This window comes from Eremomyces bilateralis (genome assembly GCF_010015585.1).
Source record: "Eremomyces bilateralis CBS 781.70 unplaced genomic scaffold P152scaffold_3, whole genome shotgun sequence".
In the NCBI taxonomy this organism is placed as follows: domain Eukaryota; kingdom Fungi; phylum Ascomycota; class Dothideomycetes; order Eremomycetales; family Eremomycetaceae; genus Eremomyces; species Eremomyces bilateralis.
In genome coordinates, this window is record NW_022985069.1 from 431692 (window position 1) to 452952 (window position 21261).

Consider the following 21261-nt stretch of genomic DNA (forward strand, 5'->3'; position numbering starts at 1 on the left):
ATTATGCTGCATAGCTTCGCAGATATTGCTCCTCAGTGCCATCAGTTGTGCTATCACCCCTGCTGTCTTCCTCGGATCTCGCAAGTACGTCCTTATGATTTGTCTCCTCTTCCAAACAAGTGGCGTCAGAGGCGGTCCCAGGTGAATACCGAATTATCTAGAATGTGTCGGTGCGCAAGGACCGATGTGAGCTTCAAGATGCGGACACCCCTCCAGGAGGATGTCGACGTGAAATGAAGCAGCAGGGTCCAATTCTTCAGGATCCAAGAGATATACATTGTAGCCATTCAGAAACGACGCTCTCAAGACTATCACCAAATTAATTTCCAGTACCGTAAGCAAACATGCCTTAGGCGCAAGATAAACCGAGCCATATAACGTGCCTGCGGCATTTCATAGTGTCATCCCAACGTCTCCCTAACACCTTTCCGGGTCAAACGCCATCGGATCGAGTTGTGATTCCACACCGGTGGCATTGGCCAGTTCACTCCTCCATCTTCAACGGGCCGCCCGCATCAGCTCCCTCTCGGACCTCCTTGTCACCCCAATGCTTCAACAAGAAGCTCTTTTTGAAATAGTCATTCGGATGTACGATCGTTTCCTTCAGTCCCGGGATCTCCTGGCCCGGCTTGCCATCCAGCTCCGCCTTGTGCTGATACTCAAAGACGCGGTTGCAGGCAATGTGGTAGCGCTGGCGACCGACGTCCTCGCGGATGGTTTTGAGGACCTCGCGGTCATGCACGCCCATGCTGCGGAGCGATTCGAGGAGATTGTCGATGCTGAACGTGCGGTAGGGGCAGCCGTGAGCTTGGCCAGCGCTCGGCAGCGGCTCTGTCAGGATCTTCTGGCAGCTGTAGGCGCTGTATCCCTTTCCGCGGCGATTGGAGTCGCCGCCGACGTCGCCGTATACGTGTCGGATGTTGTACTTGTATTCTTTCTCGAACTTCTCGTCGGTCATGAGCGAGAAGGATCGGCGCCAGAAGACGATGCAGTCCTGCAGCGATAGGCCAATTCCTTTCAAGAAAAGGGTATATTGCAGTCGCGCGAAGTGTTTGAGATGGTGGTCTCGAGCAAGTCGCGTTTGTAATTGGCCCATGCATGCCGGGAAATGTTGTGCGAGTTGAGGGATGTTGTTCGCGTGGGGCTGTAGCGTCCCGGGAAGCGCAGAGTTGCTGTCGTAGGTGCTGGCAGGTGAGATAAAGGAGGCGGACAGATGCTTCAAGATCGGCGTCAATCTGTCGTCCTCGTCAAGACGTGGTAGGGCTCGGGCAGTGAGCTACATGCTGTTAGCACGGACTTACGAAGACGGGGGAAGAATACTAACCTCCATTGCTGCATCTAGTCGCCGTGTGAATTCCGCCATGACAAGACTCATCTGCTCTCGAGCAGGAACGTACGCGACCCCTCTCTTCAGCAACACCCTTCTGCTCTCCACGAGCTCCGGAACTTGTTCCCATTCAACTTTGAACCAGCCATCGTCATCGCTTTGCCTCGTCTTATACGTCACGGCCGCAAGTTCGCTTGCCAATTCCCTTTTCTCCTCATCCCCTACTTTCTCCCACCTTAAGTCTAGGCTATCCACGAACTCCCTTCGCTCTCTTGCATCATCCTCCTTCCATCGGAGACGGAAAAGCATGCTTTCTAATCGGGAGAAACGCCGGCGGAGGTCTTCGGTAGAGGAAAAGGCAAGTCGTAGGATGAAGTGAGAGTAGTGGTCCTGTTTCCGCTCCTCCTGTAGCATGGATGATCGGGATGAGTTCGAGTGAAGAGCGAGGTATTTAGAGAGGATAGGAGCCATATATGAGGCCGTCTCGTCCGGCGTGCGATTTCGGAACGTACATGATTCGAGTTCGGAGAGCACTGGGTTGTTAGTCCAACTTCCCTTCGCAGCTTTTAGGGTAGATTATGGTAGAAATCGCCGTGCTTACCCTTCAACCGGTTTATCGCCCACTCCTCGAACTCTTCCAGCGTTATCTCTGCAGTAGGCGGTAGAACGTAGAAGTTGAGGCGATGTTGGTAGTCATGATGCTGAAAGGCCGGTTGGGCGAACTGCTTCTTCTTTGGATCGAGATTCGACCGCCTTTTGGCATCGATGCGATTGAAGTCTTGTCGAATCATCTTGGACGGTGCTGTCGAGAATGGATCATGTACGATGGAATTTGTCGAGCATCTTCAAGCATCCGGACCAGATAAATCGTTTATCGTACCTGGGACAACAAACATCCTGATCTGACGTACAGAGATATGTGGGGAGCTACAGAAAGTCCAGGAACGCGTCGTTGACGCGAGACCGCGTTTTGGCGCGTCACTGCCACGCGTTGTGCCTTGCACTTTCCCAGATCCGATGTGGCTGGTGCGCCGCTGTGTGATCACTGTTACACTGTAGCTTCACCTCCTTGCTGTGTGCTGCGTTCTGTTGCAGGGAGCTTCCATTTAATAATCGATATCTCAAGTGCACAAATTTATAGCGAGCGTCAAAATCTTGGTACTCACCGCTGGGAGCGTGGTTGCAATGTGTCCGACGTGCATACATCTCGGATCGATCCATCACGACTCTATTATGATCACAGTCCCTTTTGATGACTCTCTGCTATCGCCTTGTCTATGTCCTCCGTCTGAATGCTGAAACACAATGACAGCTCGTCTTGATCAACCCAATAAATCCCCCAACATATCCACATATGCCGTCGGAACGATCTCCTTCCCCTCCCCTAGAAACTCCTCCTTCTTCGACACCCCCGTCAACACCGCCAACGTCCCCCCAAGCCCCCCCTCAATCCCAAACTGAATATCCGTATTCAACCGATCTCCCACCATGCATGTCCGTGTCCGATCCACGTGAAACTTCCCCTCTACCGCATCCATCATCGCCTGACTCGGCTTCCCCAACGCCAGCGGCTCCGCCCCCCACGCCCGCACGATCCCCGCCCCCGTCGCCCCCGCCCCCGGGAACAGCGTCCCGTGGCTCGGCAGCGTGCTGTCGCCGTTCGTCGCGAGGAACCGCGCCCCCGCCCGCAGATACGCCAGCGCGAGGCTCATCTTCAGGTAGTTGATGTGGAAATCCAGGCCGATCAGCACGACGCCCACGGCCGGGTCGAGCGCGGCGCCCGAGGCGATGGAGGTGTAGTCGTCGGGCGTCATGTCGCGGCGGAGGGACGGGTCGGTGCCGCCGATGAAGGGGATGGAGCAGGACGCGAGCTCGTGCTCGATGCCGGCTTCGCCGAGGACGAAGACTTTGTTGCGCGGGGGCGAGAGTTTGAGGATCCGGGAGATGTAGATGGCGGCGCTGTAGGACGAACCGAAGACATCTTCCTGGGACGGTTTAGTAGAGGGGACGACGAAGGACGTTGAGTAGACGGGACGGATCTACCTCGTTGCATGGAATGCCTTTGGCGTCGAACTTCTGCTTGTAGGCTGCTCGGCTCTTGGTGCTGTTGTTCGTAACGAAAACAAGTCGCTTGCCTACGCTCGTTGGTAAGCCCCATTTCGCCTGCGAATTGTTGGGACCCTCACCTTTGTCTTTCAACATCTGAATCGTTTCGACGGTCTTGGGGTAGACCTGTTCTCCGGACCATAAGACGCCTATTTTCCGTACGTCAATCCCACTGCTCTTTAACTTTGAAACCGATGACGATAACAGAACAGCCGGGTCGTCCCGTCATTGCCGTCACGCTTTGGAGGAAACTTTTGAAAAGGTATGCAATAAGACATGCTCACCATCGCAATCAAACAAGAATGTCTTTTGTCCAATTAGTATTCTGTATAGTGCTGCCATTGGATATACGTACATCGAATCTGTCTATGAACTCATCTATGGCCGGCTTATCGCCGGTGAGGTACTTGGGAGTGACCATGCTAACTGTGCCGCCTTTACTAATACTCCTGGTGCCCAAGAAGATCTAGAGAGAAAGGGTATGGAAAAGACTGGAACTTGCAACTAACACGCGGAAGTAAGTAGTTACTAACGTAATCCACCAGCGAGTCGCCCAAACCACCGAGTCGCCCACCTCAACCGTGGCCCACTACCGTAACCTGAATATCTCAACAACTACTGAAGCAATTTATTAATTAGGAAGTAGGCTAGGATCTACGTTTTCTGGTATAGCTAACTGAGGCATTGAACAGGTCTCAACTCGATGTCCTGGCTCGCGACAGCGTCCGCAACGTCGCTGGCGCCTTCCAGGAGCGTCACTAGAAGCACCATTTTGACTGATTATATCTTGATCCCGACGTTGTTCAACTAATTGAAGCCCATCAGTAATTGAGCGCGTGTCAGCGCCCTTAAGCACTTTTTTTTTTCGTTGTTTGCGCTTTGATAGCGTCTCGTTTGCCTTCCGAAGCTTTCCTATCTCAACCTCCATGATTGAAGCTCCGTGCGCGATCATTTGAACACCCTTCTCAAGGCTTGTAAAGCTTTCTAAAAGCGATGTTGGGGAGGTATTTTGATGTCTTTGAAGGCGCTGTCGTATGTACTCCGTTTGGGATCCTATTTCAGCGACATTGCGTGGTGTTTGCGACACCCATTGAGGGATCTCTGGTAATGGCGTCGGGGTCCGTAATCGGACATCAAGCTTTGAAATAACAGCTTCTGGATCGAAAGGCACTAATCCTGCGCCTCTGAAGGCGCCCTGGATATTCTCCGTAGCAATTGCTTTTTCGAAGGCGGTCTTGAAAGCAGGTAAAAAGTCCTCTTCCGTGATGTGGTTGATGCGGCACCGGATAAAGTCCTCAATCTCCTTGCTATACGCGCGCTTCAATGGCCCAAAACAGCCAACGTCGAGGGGTTGTAGCAAATGTGATGAATGCGAAGGCATGCAGAGAGTAATGATCTTCTGGTCCTTGCAGAAATCCTGGAATTGGATAGTGTCATGGCTATTATGGCCATCCATAATCAAAAGCCGATAGGCGCCAGTCGTACGGTCTTCTGTGAAGCGATTAAAATGCTTTAACCACTCAAATCCATGCTCAAGGGACGTCCAGCCCTTCTCGCTAACTGATAGAACCCAATCAGGCCTATCCGCAATCGCCTCGTACGAGGTATTGTAATGTCGAGCGCCTTTGAAGATGATGAAGGGTGGGACAACCCAACCTTGCGCGCTGGCAGCAATGATCGATGTTACCCATTCTGTATTGCCTGGCTGCAAGGTTTTTGGAGTCTGACGTCGTTCGGTACCCGTGATGACCATGCGTGTCCCGATTACGCCCATTTGAAAGCCAACTTCATCAAAGTTGTAAGTATCTTCATCCAGGATGCCGTATTTTGCCTTCACGTTGCGTACGAGGCGAAACCACGCGCCAATAATCTCTGGATCTTCGTTCAGGGCTCTTTTATAGTCGTACTTTCGATTAACACGTGTTTTGAGCTCTGGAACGCGTTGTACGAATCTCGATGGCCAATTGATACCAACGTGAGCCTGACCGCGATCGGTGAGTAGCTTATTGGCTATATCTCGCAACATATCGTAATTGAGTTGAAATCCGCGCGCATCGACGTCGATGCAATAGTCGATAATCACCCTCTCTTCTGTATTTGAGAGCTTTTTCGAATTCGGAACGCAATCGCTTCGTGCAGTCATTCCGTTGCGGCGGTCACGTAAGGTACTCCACGGGACGTTGTAAGCTTTTGCAGCTTCTCGAATTGATTGAACTTGGTCTTGTTCGATAGTCTGGATGGCTAGGTTCATTCTAGCTTCATTTGAAGGTAATTGAGGGCGCTGTTGTTGAGACATTGCGAAAAAACCATGATGATCGCTGTTATGGAGATGAGGTGGGCGACTCGGTGGTTTGGGCGACTCGCTGGTGGATTACGTTAAGTTAACTACCTAACTATGTACTTGTTAATGCCCGAGAATTCATATTTGGATACAGTCATTCGTCCCTCAGAAGTTGGGGAGTGGGGCACACTAACATGCCTCTGAAGGCGACAACCAAGCCGAATACTGCGTGATGGCAGTATCTTTTAAGGTGAAGAAAGCAAATCGAGGGCTTACATCAACAGCTATCCTTTTCTATGAATAGCCTTTAACCGTGCTCAGACGGTTGATGAATTGATTGGTATTATTGTTGCTTTTGGTTGCTGGTGCTGCGCAGGCCCACAGGGCATGACATGCTGGTCAAATACCGTAACTCCAGTCGAACAAAATGAGAAACTAAAGCGAGTATCGGACTCCACTGAGGGCAAACAAAGGAATTGAAGATACTGTATGATCTCGGCAACTCCTTATCGGTATATATGCCTTAATTATGTACTTATCTTATATGCGATATTCTCCATCTGGTCAAATCATGATCATCTCCGGAGTCCAAACATCTCAAAGCACCGAGTCCACCAGCACCTTCGCTTCCAACTCGCCATAATGTTCAAAGAAGCCCTCGAACAACCGAATAGCATGTCCCACATCATCCGCACCACCACACTCCCGAATGCTATGCATCGACAACTGCGGGTTCCCCAAATCCAAGGTCCTCGCCCCCATCTTCGCACTGAGCATCGGCCCGATCGTGCTTCCGCACGAGCTGTCATTCCGCACCACGAATAGCTGCAACGGCGTCTTGGCCCGCTGCGCGACTTCTTGCAAGAGGACGATCCCCGGCGAGTTGGTCGCATACCGCGCGTTCGCGTTGATCTTGATCACCGGGCCCTTGTTCATCTCCGGGCGGTGCGAGGACTCGTATTTCTGCGGGTAGTTGGGGTGGACGGAGTGAGCCATGTCGGCCGAGACGAGGAAGGACGTCGCCAGTGTCTGCTCGAACGTGGTGGACTCATCGTCGACCTTGTCATAGCTGCGGTCGCTGTCATCGTTGGAGCCGGCGAACGCGTCGTGTGGGAGCGCAGAGAGGCGGCGGAGGACGGCAGGGAGGAGATTAGAGTCGGCGCCTTGCGCGGTCCGGCTGCCGATTTCCTCGTGGTCGAAGAGGGCGATAAGGCGGATGCTCGGGTCGGAGTCGAGGGTGTCGGGTTTCGAGAGCGATGTGATGAGGCCTTCGACTGCGCAGTAAGACATCACGAGATTGTCGAGGCGCGCGGAGAAGATGAGCTCGTTGTTGAGGCCGCCGAGACAGGATTTTTGGGTGTCATAGAGGACCAGCTCGAAGTCGAGGATGGCGGAGGGATCTACGGCGGCCTCTTCTGCAATGAGTTCGACGATGCGTGGGTTATGTCGGTTGGTGACCGTCTGCAACGGCTCAAACGGTGCATCCGACACAGACGTTTTCTTCAATTGCTCGGCAGCTTCGTCTTCACTGGATTTGCCCTTTCTATTCAATTCCGCAGCAATGAGCCCTGCGATAGGGAGCAGTTGCGTCTCCTTGTTGAAGGAGAAGGTTTCCTGTCGGTCCAGATGTATGGCAAGCGTCGGAATCCGCAATATGGGTCGATCAATCTTTACCAGCTTCTGGACTATGCCACCCTTGTTGTCTTTCACCATCACCCTTCCCGCGACACTTAAGTCCCGGTCGAACCATGTGTGCCAGATACCTCCACCGTACGTCTCAACACCAACTTGAATAAAGCCTTCCGCTTGTTTTGTGGAGACAGGCTTGATTCTCAGGCATGGAGAATCGGTGTGGGCTCCGACCATTCCAACGGGGTTGCCCGGTTTCCATTTCTTGCCGATGGCGAAGGCGACTATAGAAGAGGAGTTGCGGGTGAGGTAGTATTTGCCCCCTGGCTTCAGCTTCGAAGCCCAAGGATCCCGTTCCTATCATACGTAAGGCTAATATCCGCGAGAACTGTTGGACACCATATAGGAAAAATACCTGGATGGGCTTGAAGCCGGCCTTCTCCAGGAGCTCTCGTGCTGATTTAACGGCATGGAAAGCTACGATTGGTTAGTGGACTCGGTGCATAGAGGCATCTCGTATTTGTTTTGTAGGGACTTACGGGTTGGAGAAGCATTGACGAAGTTCAAGAAGCTTTCTGCATGCTTTGCTTGAGATGCCATTGATGACTAGGACTAGATGAGATCCAATAAGTGTGCCTGAGAGCCTGACTCCGTTGACTTGACGATCAACTTGAACCGATGGAATGAGATGCTGCTGTTGCTGTTGTTCTTGTATGCTCGTGCCGTCGTCGTGTTCCACTTGGTTGGTCTGATCGGGATATCTTGCGGATCAGACGCTGGAACATGGAGCTGTGCAGGGAAGATGGGGCGGGGGAGCACGGGGCAAGTGTGGCCGTACAACCGTTGGAGCCTCGTGGCCAATCAAGCGCGAGTGCCCAACTCACTTCACTTCACCAGTTCTCACCCTGCGCGGCTTCGCGTAGTGCGTCGTTCAAAACAAGAGAGAACACGTCCTGAATCATCACAACAACCCATCATTATCATCCCTTAATAGCACTCCTCACTCCTTTCTCTTCCTCTTTACAATTCAGTTGTGCATTATCCCTTCTCTCCCTTTCTAATCCCTCTTTGGTGTGTGGGCTGCTTTTTTGCTGATTTTCTGGACGTGTGACACGCCCCTTTTGTGCCTCGTGGAAAGTGGAAAGCGGAAAGCGCGTCTTGGTCCCTTGAGGTTGCCAGGGGTCCGGGCGTTGTAAATAAGGCAAAGCTTCGGAAGTTGCGAAGCTCACATCCCCGTTGCGACTTCCCTACAACAACATCATCACCACATCCTCCGACCAACCGCTCTACCATCTCCTCCTCGACTTCCTCCCACAGCCACCACGAATTCCTCCCGCACGATCGCTTCACGAAAAATAATCCTACATCCTGCACTTGGCCATGCACTACCCCCACCGAAGACCTTGATTGGAGGCACATCGCAGCGTGACCTGCCGATTTCCAGGACCCTGGACACTTGGGAACTGACTCCACGGCCGCCATCCACGCAAACATTCACTCCAACCTCTTGATAGCGTTCCCAAAGGAATCAATTTGCACTTGTGAAGATTCTGGAACTTGCGCACACTCACTCTGGATCGGAAATCCAAGGCGCTTGTGACTGGTACGACTCCTGCAGCATCGCTTTATCAGTCTGCACACCTGCGACCCCAGGCCCTCTTTACCCTTTTATCTTGAACATGCCGCATTCGGACCACAATACAGTCATTATTGAAAGCGGAGGAATAGGAGGAAAAGACACATTACAAACGCCGAAACTGCTCTCTCCGCCAGAAACGAAAACACCACCCACTCTCCCTACCAAACGACATCACGACCCCGCGGCGATGAGCGAGCGAAAGCGCGAGTCGGAACCGGTAGATCCGAATGCGCTAAGTAAGGCATTGGAGCAGTTTGAGAATGCCTCTCGCCCAAGAGACCACACACCAGGCGCAAGTCCAAGTCGCAAGCGGCAACGAGTCTACGGTGATCGGTGAGTGATGACATAGAACATGCTTACCATCATGCTCTCTCCTGGCGCACTAGACACATACTGATATTCTTAAGATTTATTCCTAATCGATCTGGACAAGATCTCCAAGCGAACTTCAGCTTACTGAACGACGATGGATCACCCTCCACTCCCCGATCGCAGCGCAGGCAGCCAAATCACGAGCTGCACTTTCAAAAAAGTACGCCTTCACAGAGTTCGAAGTTTATACATTGTCTCACATGTCAACAGCAGAAGAGGCCAACCGTACCTATGCCACCATTCTCCGCGCCGAGATGTTCGATAACTCTATTCCCAAAAACGACAGCTCATCCAGAGCACATACACCTCCAAATCAGGCGTCGGCACTCCCGACAAGTAACCTGACACCCTCTACTCCTCACAAAAACCTTTTCAGCTATCTCTCCCCCGCTCGAAATTCCTTCGGCCAGTTCACGCCTTCGAGAACACCCCACAAGCATGGACCGAACATAAACCCCAATTCTGAAATCTACAGCCTATCCCCTGTCAAGCAGTCGTCACAGAAAATGCTCCTCACTCCTCGCCGGCAGCCTCGAGCTGTTAGCAAAGTACCGTACAAAGTTCTGGACGCCCCAGATCTTGCTGATGACTTCTACCTGAACTTAGTTGACTGGGGAAATACGAACATTCTCGGCGTGGGTCTTGGCAGTTGCGTGTACATGTGGAACAGTCAATCAGGAAAGGTGACCAAGTTGTGCGAGCTCAATGATGACTCAGTTACCAGTGTAAATTGGATACAGCGGGTATGTTGCCAGCAAGCTCTTTCCATTTGGAGGCCATTCTAACATCACATGCAGGGCTCACACCTTGCAATCGGCACATCACGCGGGTTTGTCCAAATCTGGGATGCCAATTCACAACGACGCCTCCGAACAATGACTGGTCATACCGGCCGGGTTGGCGCCCTTGCATGGAACTCGCATATTCTCACCTCGGGTTCCAGGGATCGCAGCATCCTCCACCGCGATGTCCGCTCACCGGATCAGTACCTTACAAAACTCACGGGCCATAAACAGGAGGTATGTGGGCTCAAGTGGAATTCCGAGGACAACCAGCTCGCCTCCGGTGGAAACGACAACAAACTGATGGTCTGGGAAAATCTCCACACCGAGCCCCTCTACCGATGGTCGGAGCATTCGGCCGCTGTTAAGGCCATCGCATGGTCTCCACACCAACGAGGCCTCCTTGCATCAGGCGGTGGTACCGCAGACCGGACGATCAAGTTCTGGAACACTCAAATCAGCGCCCAAGGGGCCAGCAACGCTGCCGCCGCGGCCGCCATGTCCATCGGCACGACCATCACCGGGACTGATACCGCAACAGCCCACGAAGATTTCAACTTCGGGGCCGCTGCACCGGTCTCTCCACCCGTCGCCCCACCCCCGGCAAACCTGATCAACAGCTACGACACGGGTAGCCAAGTGTGTAACCTGGCATGGTCGCGAAACAGCAACGAGATCGTCAGCACGCACGGGTATTCCCAAAACCAGATCATCGTGTGGAAATACCCGAGTATGAGCCAGGTGGTCAGTTTGACCGGCCACACGTACCGCGTCTTGTACCTTGCTATGAGCCCGGACGGCAGCGTCATCGTCACCGGAGCGGGCGACGAGACGTTGCGGTTCTGGAACGCCTTCCGAAAACGCGAGCGGAGTGGTTTCGGCGTCGGCGGCAGCGGCCTCGGTGTTGAAGGATGGGGTACGATCAGATGACGAACGACATCGACGCAGGCGCGAGGATGAACAAAATGGGGCTCTAGATTCATGTTTTTCACATCTCTGGCATACTTAACGACACGCGGCATGACGGCGGGAATTTGGCGTTTGCGGCTTGTTTCTGGCGAATCCGTGCATTTCGGTCGCCTTTTCGTTGAGCAACCTTTCTCTATATCTCGTTTCCCGGGGGCTTCCTCCCCACCATTTGCATCCGCATCGGCGTTGCGAAGCATGGTCGGCGAGTTTGACGCGAGGACATCGGTTTTCGGTGCTGGGCGGGGCGTTTTGAGGCGTCTGTCAATAGATGAATTATGGAGGAATGTGGGGGTGGACGCTAAACGGACGAGGAAACGACAGAGCCATGGATGATGTGACGGTGGGCTGGTTTTTTTTGCTTGATGCATGTATCTACGTCAGCCGCGGGGGATCCCATTTTCGAATGCTCGCGTGAGGGAGACGCGGCGCTCGCTCAGTAGATAGGGATGAAATGGAGATGCTCATCTTGGCTCGACGTCTTTTAGTCAGTGACATTCTGGAGGAGTAGCTCGGAGGGCACAAATTCTGTCGTTCCATCCGTCCGGTGAATGGGTTTCCAGTCGTCTTGTGAGCTGGTCCCGCGGTTACATCCATATCGGGCATGGAACAGTATGAGTGCGAGATACGATGACACCGCTGGATCTCAAGAACTGGACACGACAGGAAGAACAAGGGGAAACCAGAGTACGAACCACCACTCATGTCGGCCCGAAAGGGCTTTTCAGATCTCCCATTGACCTGGAAAATGCGGACGTTCTAACTTCGAATGGAAAACCCCCGTCGGCAGATGCCAGGTAGGCGTGTTGATGGGTAAATTCAAAATCAAAATTGATATCCCGATTTAGGAACATGTCATAGATGAATAGTTTGAATACGGGACGATGGAACGGAATGAGGCTAGCAGGGGACTCAAGGCTACCAGGCGTTGAAGCTTGACGTCGTTTAGAGTTCAGTCAGATCTGACTTAGGGGTGATATTCCGTATTGCGTGAGATATAACCGTTTTATATGACTCAAATTCGTACGCAGTATGTACTGGAACGAAACGACGGCGAACCAGGGCAGGTGGTGTAAATGAAGCAGCTCCATGATATCCATCACACTTGAGCTCCTGTGTCTAAGAATTCAATTTAGCCAGAAGATCCTGATGCAAGGACACGAGACATCAGATGCCAGTCTAGGGAAATGGATTCAAATGGTGTCTGGTTCATCGAGGGGCTGCCGGGCTGGTGCGCGCCGACGGGAGATCTTCGGGCTAGACCCCGGAAATGTGGCGTCAAAATCTCCGTCCGATCCAACGTAAGAGAATTCCAGAAACTAGAGGACATGGGAATCCGGACCAGGGCAATGATGGTTCAGTATGCTCAATGGAAGGATGCAAGCATGAACGTGAAGTTGAAATGGAAGTTGAATTGAGGGTCCAATTTCGGCGCGGAGGACGTTGGTCCGGGGATCCCAGACAGCCAGACTGGCCACTGGGGAAGCTCGGTCTACTCCCGCTGCTAACGCCTAGTTAACACCAACTATATTCAATCTCCGTGTCTCTGTTTGAATTTTTTCCTCACCGTTCTCGACGCCATGTCGATTTGGGCAAAGCTGGCAGGCACCTTGTCTTATTGGAGCCGAAAATTGTCGCATCAATGGATATACCTTGGGGAGCCCCCGGAGTCCATGTAAATATGCCACCAGTCATCGTTCCGCATCATCCCCAGCGGGGCCAGCCCTGTGGTTCCGGATATGCATCAAACATCGCTGACACTAGCATGCCTAGACTTCAAGGTTATTATGGACCTAGCGGGACGAGAATCAAAGAGTTGGATTAGGATTCTGAAGATTATCCGTCTAATATCGCTCCTTATGAGTTATGCGACGTGATCGCAACACCACCTTCACCTCGGCCCCCGGTTTGACGATCCTACCCAGTCCAGCCAGCCTAACTGTCACTACGATTGACTACTTCCATACGCTGAGCAATGAAGGCGGCTGACGATGCCTTTGGGGAAGACTAAGGCCTCGGCCCGTTTCTCCCGCTTCTCCCGCTTCCTCAGCTTTGAAGAAGCTGGATAGACCTCTGGAAGTCATACCGGCTAAATGGAACCAGCCGTGGCCTGACAGCCATGGCATTGAATTAGCCAAATCGACAGTAGGACGTCAAAGCATGGAGGAGGCCGTCAGTTGATAGTGGCGTCCATCAATATGCACAGCATGCACCAGCGGCTCTGTGGGGTTCCAACCGTTGCTCCTACCGATTCCGCCAGTCATATAAGCTTTTTGACCACTCTGTTAGTCGGAAAATCATCCTGTTCCCGAAATTGTGCCGGTGTCACATTCGCCTGGCCGGCTCAATAGCGAGTACTAATTATGTATGGATCATCATACGGCTTGCTTGTTCCACGAGATTGAAGCTATCACAAGCCACAGTGCTCCTCCGTCACGATATTCAACCGTCCAACTGGGTATGATTGACCCGGATCGTGGACAGTAACCATCACAATCGAATCGCAAGCTTCAGCAAACCCTCATCCATCCCGGGGTCCAGAACTATCCCGCAGTTGAAGCTAGGGCTGGGAAAATTATGGGTCGATTATACCAGCATTGCCCCTCTTCTCGTGATAGTCTGTGGCCAGGTTGCATCGATGTCGATAGCTTTACGGCTATTTCAGCGATGAAGCATCGAGCATGGATGTCGAATCCATACCGGACCCTTTAGGCGTTAGGCCATGCGTCCGGGCCAGGGTTGCATACTTCCTGGAGATTATGGTCTTTCCATATTTGTGTCTCTCATTTGTTCTTATAATCATGGGATTTCCATCCAGGTCCCAAGACGTTCCTCCAACCGGTCTTCATAAGGGACGAGATCCTGGTGCTGAGTCTTATTGTCTCTCGACGTCCCCTATTTCGGTAGACTTCCATTCAGTCACCGTGTTCTCTGAAACCTTTGTCTATCATAACTCCATTCCGTGGCCCTAAGGTCAGAGCATTGTGCTACTATGTCTGCTGAGAAGGAGATGATCGGCAGTACCGCCGCAGGTCTGTCTGCCGAGAAGGAGATGGTCGGCGGTACCGCCGCAGCGCGCGGAGATGACCACACAAAGTTTGTCACAGTGCACAATGTTGCTTTGGCAGATGCCATCGAGAAGCAGAAGCCGTCGCCATGGACCAAGGCCATGTTTCAGGTACTTGATCGGATGCTAGAAAATGGTGGTCATGTTACTAAGGTCGCTGAAGCTCTACTTTTGCCTCTTTGTTGCAACTCTAAACTCTGGTATCAACGGTTACGATGGATCGCTTATGGGCGCCATCAATGCATATGACCAGTATCGCCTTTACTTTGGGTTCGATCCAGAAAAAGGAACCCCAGGTACCGGAATCGTATATGCCATCTATACAATCGGCAACATTGTCGGTTCATTCTTCGCCGGTCCTGCCACTGATTTTAGAGGTCGGTTTACAAGAATCCTAATTCCTTGGAGAAAATACGCCCAACTAACACCCTTTGGCAGGCCGTAGAGTTGGCATGGCGATCGGTGCAACCATCATCGTCATTGGAACGTGTATACAAGCTACTGCACGCAACCTTGCCCAATTCATGGGCGGTCGTTTCCTGCTCGGATTTGGCGTTGCAATCAGTGCCTCTGCCGGCCCGGCTTATGCTTCCGAAATCGCTCATCCCTCCTACCGTGGGGTCATGACCGGTATCTACAACTGCTTGTGGTTCATGGGCGGTATCCCTGGAACCTTTGTCCCTTATGGAACCCATAAAATCACCGGATCCAACAGCTGGCGCATTCCGATCTGGCTCCAGATGGTTTTCTCAGGCCTCGTGCTTTGCTTTGTGTGGTTCATTCCAGAGACCCCCAGGTGGTTGATTGCCAATGATCGTCACGAGGAGGCGTTGGCTGTCATGGTAAGCTAGGAACCCTAATCCGATCCAGCCCTCAACCCTAACAGAACTGATCCCTGAAACGAAGTTTGAAGGATAATACTGACTATTCAATCAGGCCAAATACCACGGTGAGGGAGACCCCAATTCTCCCATCGTCCAGCTCGAGTATAGGGAGATGCTCGAAGACATCTCAAAGACCGGTTCAGATAAGCGCTGGTGGGACTATCGCGAACTGTTCAATACTCGCGAAACTCGCTATCGGTCTATGCTGGTTATTCTTATGGCATTCTTCGGCCAATGGAGTGGAAACGGCCCCGTTTCCTACTACTATCCTACGATGCTGAAAGGCGCGGGCGTGACCAGTAAGGAGACCCAGTTGCTTTACAACGGGATGCAGAACTTGGTCTCTTTTGGCGGCTCGGTATTCGGGGCTATCTTTACTGACAAATGGGGCCGTCGACCGCAGCTGATGGTCTCTACGGGGATTGCGGCCTGCATCTTCGTCATCATCCTCTCCCTCAATGCGACCAACCTTTATGAGAACAGTGCTGGCGAGTTAGTTGCGAAACGATCCTCGCAGTCTAATGCGGTCATCGCCTTTATCTTTATCTTCGGCTTCGTCATTTCGGCAGGGTACACGCCACTGCAGGCCCTGTACCCCGTCGAGTGCCTGCGGTACGAATCGCGAGCCAAGGGTATGGGCATGTACAACTTCTTCGTCAACATTGCGCTCTTCTACAATACATTTGTGACGGAAATTGCATTCACGGGGGCGGGCTGGAAGTACTACTTCCTGTTCATCTTCTGGGACACCTTTGAGGTCATAGTCATTTATTTCCTATTCGTGGAGACCAAGAACCGCACCCTGGAGGAGTTGTCGGAGATCTTCCAGAGCAAAACGCCGGTCAAGACTAGCATCAGCAAGGTGCAAGTCATCATGCATGGCGATGAGGGCGTCACGGAGGTTTTGAACAAAGAAAATGTTGCGTGAGATGGCTCTGGATTTGAAGGAATTTGATGGATTCTGTTTAATTGCACGTTGACGAAGCTGTTGAGAGATATTTCCCACACATTCATTGTTTGAATATAACAAGTATATCTAGGTAGTCAAGAAAAGATCCTGATTTCAATCTATCTAACCTTTTTCTACCGTATCCTTCTAATCGTTCAGGGGTTTAGGTGGTGGGGTTACATGGCCAGACTTCGCTGGCAAAACGGTGTATATCCAAGGTATTGGAAAGCTAGAATCCCACTAATAGCATTCCGCCCTTAGATTATCCAACCTTTGTCCCCTTGGTACCGTTCACAATCTTCTCAGCGTTCCCTATACCTGTCTCAACGTGCTCCGCGTCCATCTCACCGTCCGTGCCGTAGATCACTTCCGCCACATTTCTATACCCGCCCTCCTCTTCTCCTCCACTGCTGCTGAAATCGTCATCCCAGAACACCCGACTCTGGTTCCGGAGCTCATTGAGGACGGAGTGCTTGGACCCCCGCCGATGATCTGTGACTTCGTCCGATGGCTCGTCGGGGTGGTCCAGGATACTGTTCTCGTGTGCGGACGGGTTGCCCCGCAGCTCGAACATGCTCAGCGCCCGATGGTTCCCGGACCGATATAGCCCGGACCTCTTTTCTGCCTTACGGGAAGACGGGTTGAAGATTGAGGAGAGCCGTTCGGCGAGCGTTGGGCTCTTTTGCCCGCCTCTTGGCTCTTCCGTTTCGGTTTCGGACTCGTTGGTCTGCCCATCCCTGCCGTCTTCTGGTTCGCTTCCGATGATGTCGTCGATATTGCGGAGGTGAGAAGTCGGTATACGAGAGTTCAAGGGGGATGAAGCTCCCGACTTCATAGTGCCCCTCGCTCTGCTTCCAGACGCGTGCGCACCGCCAAAATGGAACGCATCCTCATCATCAGTGTTATCACTAGTAACAGCAGCAGGAGCGAGATTGCTCGTCTTGCGGACTTCCTGGAGGAGCGTCTGCAGGTCCTCTTCGGAGAGCATGCGAGAGGCAGCTAACGGACGGCCATCATTAGGGGAGCCCACGATACGGGTCGCGCGGCGACCTTCGTCGATGAGCCGTTCGATTTTCATGCGGTTCTCGATGAACCGGAGTTTCGGCCAGGTGCTGAGCATACCCATGCGGATCATGCGAGCTAGTCGCTGGGGCGTTGGGTCGCTGAGGATGTAGACGAAGTCTGAAGGCACGCTCTTGGGCCATATGGTGATGGTGCCGCTGAAGAGCTGGAGCCAGATTTCCGACCAGTCCGTGCCCAGCGGTCGAGGAAGGAGTTCGAGGTGACGGAGGACTTTGAGCCATTTAGTGAGGTCGAGCTTGAGATACTGCTCGAGAGCACTGCCAAGGAAGCCGCCTCGCCAACCGCGTCCACGACGATGGGTGACGGGGCGTCCGACCGTTCCTCGAGAGGAGAAGAAGAATAGGTTGATGTGAGGATTGACTTGGGAGACGATGGTGAAATTGACGTTGAAATGAAGGTTGAGAGAGCGGATTGGGATATCGGTGCGGAGCGAGCCATCTTTCCACTTGTGGCCAAAGCTATAGGGAGTCAACATCTCTTTGCCGTGCTTGTCGCGGGTTTTCTTCATGAGCACGACGGGATTTAGGATTCCAGGGACGGCTGCGGACGCAATAACAGCGGACCAAATGACACAGTCGGGGGCTGTAAGGTAATTTGCTAGGATCGCAGGCGAGTGAGGGTCTGAGGGAATGCAAGAGACGTTCAGGATTCGGCCAGTTCGCTCGAATGCCTCCTTGAACGTTGTACTGCCCCGAGTGAACCATGAACATCGTTCTGCCCAGTCCACAGCATCGAATCGCGCTCCCGTCCGCCACCAGCGAGTAACCCATGTTCGAATATCGTCATGGCAGGCAGTGATTTTGTGGGCCAGTGCTGGTACCAAGAGCTTTTTGAGCTCGTCATCCGTCCGAGTCGCCAAAAGGGCTGCAACGAGAGCTCCTCCAGAGGTTCCTGTTAGGACTTCCGGGAACAGGTTGGCATCTACCAACGCCTTCGCCACTCCAAAATGATAATACGCAAAACTTGCACCTCCAGATAAGCACAAGGCGGTCCGACCAAAGTTGACTCGGAGGTGACGGAAGAAGTGTCGCTTCGTGTCCGGATCGATCTGGTTTGATTTGATTATAAAGGTCAATGATCGTTCTAGTTCATCAAGATACGACTGGACTAGATTTTTCGTTCCATAGTATGACTCGCTGTAAAGCCTCGGGTTCTCCGTCCCAGCAAAATTGTTCTTAACACAGGCCTCTAATAAGCTCTTTAGTTCGTCGATCGGCCGTGGATCAGGCCCGGATGGTCGAGTTTCATCGGCCTCGGCGTTCTGCCGGAACTCGATCAGATGGTCCCGTACTCTTTTGACGGTTCGATGATCATAGTATGCGTATTGGTCCCGGCCCTTCCACGCTTCGTTTCCAAGGTGTGCATCGAGATGCTGTGCAGCAGCCTTCCACCCCGGATATGTTGTAGTGTTCCTCAACTTGTTTCGAAGTCGGCCCCGTTTGCCTCTCCACGCGAATAGTTTCTCGTACCCAAAGATATACACTCGGGTGACTAGGTATGCGATGCCGAGCCAAAGCAGCCACCCAAGGACGAATAGCAATAGAGGCCACTTCAGCAAAGTATAGACAAACCCTTCTCTTGTCTCGTCGGCCCCACGCCTGTCTGGTCTTCTTCGTTTTCGTACACGCTGTCGGATGGGTCGCCAATCATTTAAGGCGGTGATGAAGTGAGGATATTGTGTTTTCGATGAGTCTGGGGTATCTTGGAGATCCTCGTATGCTGTCGACGGTTCGGGAGCCACCAGGGCCTTTGCGAACTCCGTTAGTCCTTCATCATCAATGAGCTTCTTCTCATTGTCGGGCAGGACGGATGGATCGAAGTCGGCCTTGGTGAACATAGACCGGTTCTCCGATTCTCCGTCGTTCTTCATATCGGTATTCTCCAGGTGAGAGAAACGATCATTTTCAGGCTCGGCTAGGGAGCTGGATCAAGGATATAGGGAATCAGCAGGTCACGCATCATTTCATTCAGCATTCACATGCGACGTTATTCTAATACATTCCACATCATCCAATCATGGAGATTGGAGAGTGACTCGCGGAGTGACGTAGCTGAATGCTATTTTGTTGCCTTGTTGCCTTGTTGCCTTGTTGCCGTATTTATGCAGCGTGCAGCGTGCGGCATGCAGCAGCATCCGGAGGGGGCGAAATTGAGTTACATCTTTTGGCATTCCCCCAACCATCACAGGCAGGCCCAATTCGCTCAAAAACAGCATAATACCAAAAAGTATACTCTTTTCCTAACTAAGCAACTACTAGAGGTCTGTTTTGGTGAATTCTCCGCCGCGTTCTGGTTAAGATCGTGGGAACTGTGCTAAGGGGAATGCCAAGAAAGGTAACTCAATTTCGTCCCCCCCAGAGGCAGCTGCAGCACGCAGCACAGACTGGACCTTCCAGCAGACAGCCTTCACCATTCATACAATAAAATAGCCATCACAGGCATCAATACCGGGTGCGCACCCGATGCGTACCCATCAATACCTACTGACACGTGACCCTACCCGCCTTTTCCAAATCCATGCCCCCGATTTCATCCCTTTTCATTGCTCAATACGGATACGGAGTAGTATCACCAGTTATCGAGTGGGTGAAGCCTGCGCCACCATTGATCTTTCGAACTCTTTACTCAGGGATTCCTTGTTTTCCCGGTTAGCAAGTTCGTATTAGAGAATGAGACTCCTGTTCGTCTGGCCTGATGCGGTTTATTAGCATTCCGTCTCACTCAGCTCAAGTGTCCCTGATGGAAACCTGAACCTTATTGAAACTTCAACTGGAGACTTGATCACTTATTAGTACCTCGTCTTTTCGGACAGGAAGATCATCGATTCCCTTGTTTTATCAATGTTCCTACTGGGTTCTATATCCATGTTTTCATCCAAAAGTAACACGACAACAACAAGTTCTTCGCCATTCATGTTTCCTCGTGCGACGATGGGGTGCCGTCCAATATCTTTCGGCCCCATGAATGTGCCAGCAGCCCGAGTCCCAGTCTGCCAGCATCAAACTAATGCAATCGGTCTATAGCCTTGGACGAGAATTTCGGACATTTGCTTCGGCTCTCCGCAGTGCAGATCACTCGACTTGATTGTACAGTATTCAATGCATGATTGACCTCGAAAAGCGCTGATATGCTGGATCAATGGTTTCTCCGCCTGTGACCCCTGAGACTCCTTAATGCAACATCGGTTAGAGTCACTTTTCCGTTCCATAGATCCTCCAAGAAAAACTCCCTTTGCCGATGAATATGTTTATCTCAAAGTCAATTAGAAGTTGCTTCCATTCACCATTGTGGTTGTCGCCCTTGGCACATGGAGATGTAACCCAATTTGCATTCCAAAACGCCCGCCAAGTACTCTTGCAATTGTCGCCGCGACGTTTGTCTAGTCTAGCTGGCCTTCTCATTTTGTGTTCTGGCTAGAAATTCATTTTCAAGGAAGAGCGGCCGGCCAAGTTTCCTGATATAATTGTGTCAACTGTGGAATGTACAGTACTGATTGGATCAGGGTTTCGATAACCAGACACCTGTCAAAGCTATGATCTACACCACCGCCCTACCATTGACAAAAGAGGTCAACAGATAGTCATCGCTTCTCGTGGATCGATAAACGGCGCATGCCGACAGCCTACCGGTTATAGATCCTACTGAATAGATCTCGTTTATGTTTCTATTCATCTCCACTGCCTACTTTGACCGGTACGAGTGGTTTCTCGAACCGCTTCCGTACCGATGTGGACTTGAAAATTTTCCTGCTTTCCACTAATGCCGAGGGACCTACCGCTCAGCCCCGAATGCTCGCTGCCACCAAATGCGCCGTGTAGCGGCGCGGACTTCGGATAATGAGACTGGGTGGCAATATGCTGAGCCTTGGGCTTCTCACCACTGTGGTCTCCTCAGTCCTCCCGGATGCACAAGGTAGTCATTTCAAGCTGATCTACCGCATGATTGTTGGAGCCATGTGTCTCCAACGACAAGCAACGCATATAGTGGCAGGATGGCGCATTAGACCAGCTATCAGCCGCAGCGTGATTTAAAGCGTATGCCTTGATAGGATCTGATGCCACTGTCGTCCGGACGAAGTGGTGGTGCGGAAAATAGACCTGGGCTACCCTTTACTTGAAGCGAGGCTCATAAATTCTGAAGTATGCCCTACTTACGCGACGCTCGACTCGAAGGTAT

At 52.0% G+C, this 21261-nt stretch overlaps 7 protein-coding genes across 7 annotated transcripts; 2 read left to right on the forward strand and 5 right to left on the reverse strand.

Moving 5' to 3' along the window:
* Window positions 1-484: 484 nt before the first annotated feature.
* P152DRAFT_446515 (DNA primase, large subunit) lies at window positions 485-2118 on the reverse strand (the record flags this gene model as incomplete). Its single annotated transcript, XM_033677925.1, has 3 exons — window positions 485-1276; window positions 1325-1860; window positions 1929-2118. The coding sequence occupies 3 exons, from the start codon at window positions 2116-2118 to the stop codon at window positions 485-487; spliced, it is 1518 nt and encodes a 505-aa protein (XP_033537085.1).
* Window positions 2119-2415: 297 nt separating this feature from the next.
* Window positions 2416-4207, reverse strand: P152DRAFT_410274 (2-phosphoglycolate phosphatase). The gene is made up of 5 exons (XM_033676953.1): window positions 3789-4207; window positions 3718-3739; window positions 3514-3582; window positions 3371-3462; window positions 2416-3312 (listed from the first exon to the last, which is right to left on the reverse strand). The coding sequence occupies exons 1-5, from the start codon at window positions 3852-3854 to the stop codon at window positions 2650-2652; spliced, it is 912 nt and encodes a 303-aa protein (XP_033537086.1). The 5' UTR covers window positions 3855-4207; the 3' UTR covers window positions 2416-2649.
* A 1872-nt stretch (window positions 4208-6079) lies between these two features.
* Window positions 6080-8145, reverse strand: P152DRAFT_479383 (aspartyl aminopeptidase). Its single transcript, XM_033681704.1, has 3 exons — window positions 7883-8145; window positions 7759-7820; window positions 6080-7700 (listed from the first exon to the last, which is right to left on the reverse strand). Exons 1-3 carry the CDS (start codon window positions 7941-7943, stop codon window positions 6312-6314), a joined length of 1512 nt encoding a protein of 503 aa, XP_033537087.1. The 5' UTR covers window positions 7944-8145; the 3' UTR covers window positions 6080-6311.
* A 195-nt stretch (window positions 8146-8340) lies between these two features.
* P152DRAFT_186131 (uncharacterized protein) lies at window positions 8341-8929 on the reverse strand. The gene has a single exon (XM_033674216.1). The coding sequence runs from the start codon at window positions 8835-8837 to the stop codon at window positions 8382-8384; it is 456 nt and encodes a 151-aa protein (XP_033537088.1). The 5' UTR covers window positions 8838-8929; the 3' UTR covers window positions 8341-8381.
* A 1-nt stretch (window position 8930) lies between these two features.
* P152DRAFT_186137 (WD40 repeat-like protein) lies at window positions 8931-11272 on the forward strand. The gene is made up of 4 exons (XM_033674217.1): window positions 8931-9315; window positions 9390-9514; window positions 9565-10097; window positions 10152-11272. Exons 1-4 carry the CDS (start codon window positions 9023-9025, stop codon window positions 11064-11066), a joined length of 1866 nt encoding a protein of 621 aa, XP_033537089.1. The 5' UTR covers window positions 8931-9022; the 3' UTR covers window positions 11067-11272.
* Window positions 11273-14094: 2822 nt separating this feature from the next.
* Window positions 14095-16099, forward strand: P152DRAFT_511608 (general substrate transporter; the record flags this gene model as incomplete). Its single annotated transcript, XM_033682715.1, has 4 exons — window positions 14095-14280; window positions 14333-14546; window positions 14608-15011; window positions 15106-16099. 4 exons carry the CDS (start codon window positions 14095-14097, stop codon window positions 15979-15981), a joined length of 1680 nt encoding a protein of 559 aa, XP_033537090.1. The 3' UTR covers window positions 15982-16099.
* P152DRAFT_455173 (patatin-domain-containing protein) lies at window positions 16052-19058 on the reverse strand. The gene has a single exon (XM_033678742.1). It carries the CDS (start codon window positions 18953-18955, stop codon window positions 16265-16267), a length of 2691 nt encoding a protein of 896 aa, XP_033537091.1. The 5' UTR covers window positions 18956-19058; the 3' UTR covers window positions 16052-16264.
* Window positions 19059-21261: the final 2203 nt, after the last annotated feature.